This window comes from Rana temporaria, chromosome 4 (assembly GCF_905171775.1).
Source record: "Rana temporaria chromosome 4, aRanTem1.1, whole genome shotgun sequence".
NCBI lineage: Eukaryota > Metazoa > Chordata > Amphibia > Anura > Ranidae > Rana > Rana temporaria.
In genome coordinates, this window is record NC_053492.1 from 71,637,812 (window position 1) to 71,646,856 (window position 9,045).

The 9,045-nt window shown below is 41.8% G+C and overlaps 1 protein-coding gene across 1 annotated transcript in view; it reads right to left on the reverse strand.

Moving 5' to 3' along the window:
* LOC120936297 (b(0,+)-type amino acid transporter 1-like) overlaps positions 1-7,758 on the reverse strand; it is a 37,075-nt gene extending 29,317 nt beyond the window's left edge. Inside the window, exon 1 of the mRNA XM_040348538.1 lies at positions 6,984-7,758. Within this exon, the coding sequence (XP_040204472.1) occupies positions 6,984-7,730 (747 nt within the window). The 5' untranslated portion in view covers positions 7,731-7,758. The remainder of the gene's footprint in view (positions 1-6,983) is intronic.
* Positions 7,759-9,045: the final 1,287 nt, after the last annotated feature.

Genomic DNA, 9,045 nt, shown 5'->3' on the forward strand with positions numbered 1-9,045 from the left:
AATCAACAAAAATGAAAAAAATCATCATAATCTACTGCTTTCATCATGTGTTTAAATTATAATGAATTAATATATATATATACACACACACAGCATCTAACAAAAGTGAGTACACCCCTCATACTTTTGACAATATTTTATATATATATATATATATATCTTTTCATGTGACAACACTGAAGAAATGGCACTTTGCTACAAAGTAAAGTAGTGAGTGTACAGCTTGTATACCAGTGGCCAGGACCATACAGCGGTTTAACAGGACAGGTTCCACTCAGAACAGGTCTTTGCCATGGTCGACCAAAGAAGTTAAGTACACATGCTCAGCGTCATATCCAGAGGGTGTCTTTCGGCAATAGACATATGAGCGCAGCCAGCATTGCTGCAGAAGTTGAAGAAAAGGGGGGTCAGCCTGTCAATGCTAAGACTATACGCCGCACACTGCATAAAATTGGTCTTCATGGCAGTCCTCCCAGAAGGAAGCCTCTTCTAAAGATGAAGCACAAGAAAGCCCACAAACAGTTTGCTGAAGACAAGCAGACTAAGGATATGGATTACCGGAACCATGTCCTGTGGTCTGATGAGACCAAGATAAATCTATTTGATTTAGATGGTGTCAAGCGTGTGTGGCAGCAACCAGGTGAGGAGTACAAAGACAAGTGTGTCTTGCCTACAGTCAAGCATGGTGCTGCCTGCACTGGGGAGCTACAGTTCATTGAGGGAACCATGAATGCCAACATGTACTGTGACATACTGAAGCAGAGCATGATCCCCTCCCTATGGAGACTGGGCCACAGGGCAGTATTCCAACATGATATTGACCCCAAACACACCCCCAACACGATCACTGCCTTGCTAAAGAAGCTAAGGGTAAAGGTGATGGACTGGCCAAGCATGTTTTCAGACCTAAACCATATTGGGCATCTGTGGGGCATCATGAAATGGAAGGTGCAAGGTCTCTAACTTTCACAAGCTCTGTGATGTCATTATGGAGGAGTGGAAGAGGACTCCAGTGGCAGCCTCTGAAGCTCTGGGGAACTTCATGTCCAAGAGTGTTAAGCCAGTGCTGGAAAATAATGGTGACCACACAAAATATTGACACTTTGGGCTCAATTTGGAAATTTTCACTTAGGGGTGTACTCACTTTTGTTGCCAGCGGTTTAGACATTAATGGCTGTGTGTTGAGTTATTTTGAGGGGACAGCAAATGTACACTGTTATACAAGCTGTACACTCACTACTTTATATTGTAGCAAAGTGTCATTTCTTCAGTGTTGTCACATGAAAAGATATAACAAAATATTTACAAAAATGTGAGGGGTGCACTCACTTTTGTGTGCTTTCCACTGTCTGATCCGGTAGTATGTAACCTGACTGGTTACATACTGCTTTTGATAACGTCGCACATAGATGACGAAACGCATCAAGCTGAATCACTGACACGTCACTCCCGGCCCAGACAGTGGAACGCATGCCGTATATACAAAAGGGGAATTGAGCGTATCCCCACCCACTCCTGAGATAATGTCACGTGTATCTATAAATAGTCACTTCCACAATGTGGAGATCACTGCCGTAGCCAAGACAGGGCATATGAAACAATAAGATGTCATCCCATGGGGAAACCAAAAAACAGTAACCCAGGGGGCGACTAAGCGGCTACCAAGGCAGTGACGGACAATAGTATAGATAAAATATAAAGTTTAATCAAATATTAGAAAATGTAAAAAACATTACATGCAATATCAAAAATCGGTACCAGATGAGCAAAACCGCTCTACTACACAGACCTACCAAGATGGGTCGGCCAGTACTGCACCCACAAACAAAATTTATGTGAAGTACAACCCAAAAAGAACACATGTAATAGCACAAACAGTAAACAAACATGAAAGATAACAATGATGGCGATCCAGACGCCTAAATTGGTCACTTCTGCTGAGAATTCAGGTCAAATTAGACCACAAGTAAAAAATAATAAAGTATACCAATTCTAAGGAAAAAACAGCAGAAGTGGCCCTACAGGGGAACACTAAACTGGCCAGGAGATTGCTGCACAATGTGATGAGAGTGCATGTAAGGAGTGTGAGCACATATGGTTCTGTCATGGGACTAGATTTAGTCAGTGGATCCACTGTGGTGACAGTTCTTCATGGGCTGCAGCACCTTAAAAGGAAAAGAAAAGAAAAAACACAGTACAGTTCCTTAAAAATTTCCTGTGGACTCCAAACGAGAAAAAGGAGAGGAGGAACGTGAATGGAGGCTATACTTTGTTGTTCATGTATTGAAAACTTGATATGATTGAGCTTAGTCCTTTCAAAAGCAAGACATAAATGACCCCTAGGTTACCTAGTATGGACGTGCAAAAGGAGGAAAGGAACGATCTTACCCGTCACTGATTAGGTAGATTCTGGAAATGAACAGTATGGGTGTATTCTCCCTCGGTCTGCGATGCAGGTATGCTGCTGACAACGTCTGTGAGCTTTCAGATGCGTCTGTGTAGGCAGCGTGTGTGGGAGCCAATACCGTTGTGTGTTCGATCGTGTGATCCTGTTGGGGTTCTCTCCATATGATGCAAGTCCTGGTTGTAGATAGGGGGTAACTGTCTTGCTGAGTACAAAGATAGCTGTTACATTCCGGGATAATGGCCTGTCGTATGATAAGACTCGTTAATTCAACGAAGCTACGCACTCACGTTGCGAAACGCGTTGACGTCACAGGGCGTCGGACGCCTCTTCAACAACACCCCCCGCAGCAGCGGGAACCTAAACACTTTGAACTGCACAAACGTCGAATCAGCGAGTCGTATGATACGACAGGCCATTATCCCGGAATGTAACAGCTATCTTTGTACTCAGCAAGACAGTTACCCCCTATCTACAACCAGGACTTGCATCATATGGAGAGAACCCCAACAGGATCACACGATCGAACACACGACGGTATTGGCTCCCACACACGCTGCCTACACAGATGCATCTGAAAGCTCACAGACGTTGTCAGCAGCATACCTGCATCGCAGATGGAGGGAGAATACACCCATACTGTTCATTTCCAGAATCTACCTAATCAGTGACGGGTAAGATCGTTCCTTTCCTCCTTTTGCACGTCCATACTAGGTAACCTAGGGGTCATTTATGTCTTGCTTTTGAAAGGACTAAGCTCAATCATATCAAGTTTTCAATACATGAACAACAAAGTATAGCCTCCATTCACGTTCCTCCTCTCCTTTTTCTCGTTTGGAGTCCACAGGAAATTTTTAAGGAACTGTACTGTGTTTTTTCTTTTCTTTTCCATTTAAGGTGCTGCAGCCCATGAAGAACTGTCACCACAGTGGGTCCACTGACTAAATCTAGTCCCATGACAGAACCATATGTGCTCACACTCCTTACATTGCACTCTCATCACATTGTGCAGCAATCTCCTGGCCAGTTTTGTGTTCCCCTGTAGGGCCACTTCTGCTGTTTTTTCCTTAGAATTGGTATACTTTATTATTTTTTACTTGTGGTCTAATTTGACCTGAATTCTCAGCAGAAGTGACCAATTTAGGCGTCTGGATCGCCATCATTGTTATCTTTCATGTTTGTTTACTGTTTGTGCTATTACATGTGTTCTTTTTGGGTTGTACTTCACATAAATTTTGTTTGTGGGTGCAGTACTGGCCGACCCATCTTGGTAGGTCTGTGTAGTAGAGCGGTTTTGCTCATCTGGTACCGATTTTTGATATTGCATGTAATGTTTTTTACATTTTCTAATATTTGATTAAACTTTATATTTTATCTATACTATTGTCCGTCACTGCCTTGGTAGCCGCTTAGTCGCCCCCTGGGTTACTGTTTTTTGGTTTCCCCATGGGATGACATCTTATTGTTTCGAACGCATGCCGTACCAGAGGCAGTGACCACTAACTATGCTAGTGTAGGGCCGTTTGTGTGTTCAGTGGCGTCCAGTCGGGTTACATATGACTAATCAATCTTAATGTATTTTTAACATGTAAGATGCCGATATTCAATAGATTTTTTGAGGATTTTGCACTATGATGAGTTTTCTCTCTATATATCGCATCACCTGCATATTCTGGTCCTGGAGCGTTGGAGTCATAACTGGAGGTTTACCAACACCAGTGGAAGTGACCAGAGTATACCACAGTGGGACAGGTCCCCCTAAAGACCTACAAGCACAGCAGACTCCTTTTACTATAAGGTAGAGGAGTCCAACGTATCTGGTGAGTGTGGAGTCTTCACAGCCCCCCACAAGGTGGATGCACAGACACCATTGGAACACGGAGCACAGCAGCACTTTTAAAAAAAAGGAAAATACTTTTTTTGCACAGATATCACTATAAATGTTACTTTAAAATGATAAAGATTGATGGATAAAATTACAACTCATATAGAATTGGTTTATTTCGTTTTTAATTTATGCAATTTATATGTTCATTTCATCTCATCATCTAATAATTAATTTGTTGACTGAGATATTAAGCACTAATTGGCTTATGATACTATAATGATCCAGATATAGACATGGAGGATTATGATATAGGTATTTAGCACTACATTAGGTGGAGCAACTTTGGTTCCACTTGTGGGGACAGTAGTAACAGCAGCGGTCCAATCACTTCAGTATATATAACCGTGGCGGGGATGTCCTATATTTGATATCCATAATATATTCACCATTTGTGAGATTTGAAGACAGGTTTGGGAAACTGCTCTTCTTGGTAAATGGCACAGAGCTGCTGGACAAGAAAAACGCTAAACACTCAATATGATTTACACTACTGTGCAAAAGATTTAGGCGGGTGTGAAAAAATGCAGTAAATTAAGAATGCTTTTGAAAATAGAAGTGTTAACAGTTTATTTTGATCAATTAACAAAATGGAAAGTAAGGGCCAAAAGAAAAATTTTGATCAAATTAATATTTGGTGTGATCACACTTTGTCTTCAAAACAGCATCAATTCTTCTAGGTAGACTTGCACACAGTTTTTGATAGTACTTGGCAGGTAGGTTGTTCCAAATATCATGGATAACTTACTACAGATCTTCTGATGTAGAAGGAAAGTAAACATGATTAGCCAGATTCACGTAGATCAGCGTATGTTTAAGTGGGCGTAGCACAGCTCATTTGCGATACGCCGACGTAAAATAGAGAGGCAAGGCCAGTATTCACAAAGCACTTGCTCCCTAAGTTACGTTGGCATAGCGAAAATGGCCCGGCATAACCCCGCCTAATTCAAATTAGGCAGGTAGTAGGCGTGCTACATGTAAAGTAACCTTGACCCCATGTAAATGAGGGCCGTTGGTACAGCGCATGCGCGCGCATGATCAGAATCACGTTGCAAATACTCAATGCTTTCGACGTGAACGTAACCTACGCCCAGCCCCATTCACGTACGCTTATTCATTTATCCATTTGAAATTCATTTATATTTATTCTCCTAGCGCGAGGAAAACCCCCCCTTTTTTCCTTTACGTACGCTTATGCAAACTACGTAAAATACGACGGCTGTTCCGTCGTCCATACCTTGCATGGGCTGCGCCACCTATAGAGGTGTTTTATCTTTACGCCGGCGTATGTCTTGCGTAAACGGCGTAGCTTACTGCCACGGGCGTACGTACGTTCGTGAATCGGCGTATCTTGCTCATTTACATATTCGACGCGCAAATCCACGTACACGCCCCTAGCGGCCAGCGTATATATGCAGCCAAGATACGATGGCGTAGGAGACTTACGTCGGTCGTATCTTGGCAACAGTGAGGCGTATCTCAGTTTAAGAATGCGCGCAAAGATATGACGGCGCTCATTCGGACTTACGACGGCGTATCTACTGATACGCCGTCGTAAGTCTTTCTGAATCCGGCTAGATGTGTCTTTCATCTGCTGCATTAAGTTTCCTTGGCTGACCACTGAGTCTGCGGTCCTCAACATTGCCAATTTCTTTGTGCTTCTTCAAAAAGCTTGAACAGCACATCCTAAAAATCCCAGTCTGCTTTGAAATCTTTGCCTGGTAGAGACTCTGCTGATGCAGTATTACTACCTTGTGTCTTGTTGCTGTGCTCAGTATTGCCATGGTGTATGACCTATTACACGAGTCTTCCACAACCTCACCTTAGTAGTAGAGTTTGGCTGTTCCTCACCTAATTTTAAACCTCCTACACAGCTATTTCTGTTTCAGTTGATGACTGTGTTTCAACATACAAATTAAATAAAAGCGGTTGTATACCTGCTGACACTTGTTTTCGTGTAAACCTGTAAGGCAAAAGGCATAATGAGCTAGTATGCACTGCATACTAGCTCATTATGAAATACTTACCTTAGAATGAGGTGTCGGTATCTCAGCCGATCCACGCCAAGGGAGATGACATTTTGCCTCGGTATGTCTTCCGGTTATCGCGGCTCCAGCGATGTGAGTGAGTGAGTGTGAGACTTCTTTCCGGCAAGGTCCAGCTTTCAGCTGAGAATGCCTGATGTGCATGCCCTGCTGAAGTCAGTGGCTCATTGCAAGGGGAATATCTCCTAAACCGTATAGATTTAGGAGATATTCTTTTTACCTACAGGAAAGCCTTATTATAGGCTTACCTGTAGGTAAAAGTTAAAAAAATTACTATACAACCACTTTAATGATCATTAGCATCTGCTTGGTATAATTAATTAATCATACAACTGACTCTAATCCTACAAAATCCCTGACTTTGTGTAAGTGTACAAAGTGTGGAAATGTAGGAATTGATGCCAAAGGGTATTCACACCAAATACTAATTTGATTTTGATTTTATTTCTTTTCACTCCCTTTGCATTTTGTAATTTTCTTCACACCTGCCTAAAACTTCTGCACAGTACTGTACTGTATGTTCTATCCATGAGTGGATGCAGTCCCATCCTTCATTAACAGATAATCTGGAGAACTCCTGGAGGCTGGATATGCAAGTTTGCTAGCAGGCATGTACTATGTATTGATTGTGTTTGGTGCATTAACTAACCTCTGGGTTTTTCAGTTCTTCTATTACAGAGTTCAGATTGTTCCATCCATCATAAGACCAGAGTCCTTGATAAAAAGCCACTCCAACTGGACCAAATCCTACAGCTGTATTTTCAAAGGCATTCTGGAAGACCTGAGTGTTTCCTTTGGCCAAGAAAACCATACCACCCACAGTTATGATCAACAAGGCAATGAACTTGGCAGCTGTGAAGAAGTTCATCAAAGAAGCAGAAAGCCTTACATTGAGGCAGTTGATCATGCTCAGGGCAAGGATACAGGCAGCTGCTGTGCACTTCACTGCTACTTGAGGCAGCGGGCAGTCCTGGTAGAAGGCAGCCACCACATATTCTGAAAAACCAATTGAGATAGCAGCAATGCTAGAAGGTCTTAACAAAATGACCGAGGTATATGCCAGAAGGAAGGCTGGTAAGGTGCCAACATTCCGTAAAATATAAATGTACTCCCCTCCAGATTCCCTAATGACAGTGCCAAGTTCAGCATAGGAAAGGGCACCTAACATTGCTAGAACACCACAGGCTGCCCAAATTAACAGGCTGGCTCCAGGACTGCCCATGTAATAGAGGACCCACTGAGGAGACATGAAGATACCAGAACCAATCATGGTGCCAGTTATCAGTGACACAGCACTAACCAGGCCAAGTTCACGTTTAAGTTGCAATTTTTGGGTCCCATGTTCCATTTTTTCATCATAGGATGAAGAGGAGTCTCGTTTTGTCCTTCGGTGCATCGTGGAATATCGGAGGCTTCTTATTTTGAATTCTTCTAAAACAAAGTTTCACAACTAAAGTGTGACAACACCAATGTTAATCATTACAAAGAATATCACAGATCCTTTATTACTGCTGTTAATAATCAATTAAGTTAAACCAGTAATTCATATTTCCAAAAGTAATGAGGGAACATAAATGCAATCATCAGGTATAGTTCTGTGCTCTTAGTTTAGGCTACTATGGGGGCACTTTAGCTATGGAATAATACACATTGTAGCATGCTGTAGAATAAAAGATGCTACAATATAGAAGCTGTAGCTGGCCAAAAACAGGTTTCTTAATTCACCTGCCATTGACTCAGACAAGTCCTTGGGTCAGTAAATGAAAAGTTCACTATGCTGCCCTTACATGGGTCTAACATCTGTAGAGAATATTCTTTAGACTGTAAACGATCACAGGGGGCTTACATAAATGGTAAAAGTATACACAAAGCCAAAACTTTTGTTTTTAGTTTTAGATAGAGTGAGGAAGGATTTACTACATTACAAAGTTTGTATTTTGTGTCTCTACTGGATAGAGTCCCCCTCTAAATTAATCCTAGTGACCATTGTCACATAAAAGCAAAGTGATGGGAAATCCAAAATGTTTTGGGGTTTTCAACACGGCAAGAGATGAGGGTAAATCTTTCATGGATGACACTTGTTCTTCTAACAAAGGAAAACACCTCAACTGGTAGAAATTTCCCTTTACTTCCTGCTGTATCTCCAGAACAAGACTTTAAGGGAAATCTCCCCAGTGAGGCAAATAAAATAAAAAAAACAACTGACAAGGGTTATTTTTTAGGTAGTCCAAAACTAGAAAAAAAATAAAAGATTTGCTTAAACACACACTTATCTGATACCCAAGGTACCATGTACCTCGGTCCTCTATATCCTGTCGAAGATCCATAAAAACAGAACCAATCCCCCTGGCCGACCCATAATAAGTGGGATTGGCTCTTTATATTCTCGAGTTGGTGAATATCTCAATATATTTTTGCAACCCTTGGTAATACAAGGGAAATCTTACCTGAAAGATAGCAGAGAGCTTATTAATTCTTTATCCTCTATAAGAGTTACAGAGGAGACATGGCTTGTAACAGTCGACATAGAGTCACTATATACGAATATCAGGCAAAGTGATGCGATTCTAGCAGTCACTGAGGTATTGGTGGAGAAATCCACGTTACCATTGGCCCAGATTCAGTTTCTGATGGAAGGACTGAGACAGGCCATGGGTAAAAATTATTTTTGAGTACATGGCAAATATTATAAACAAATTAAGGGGGTTGCC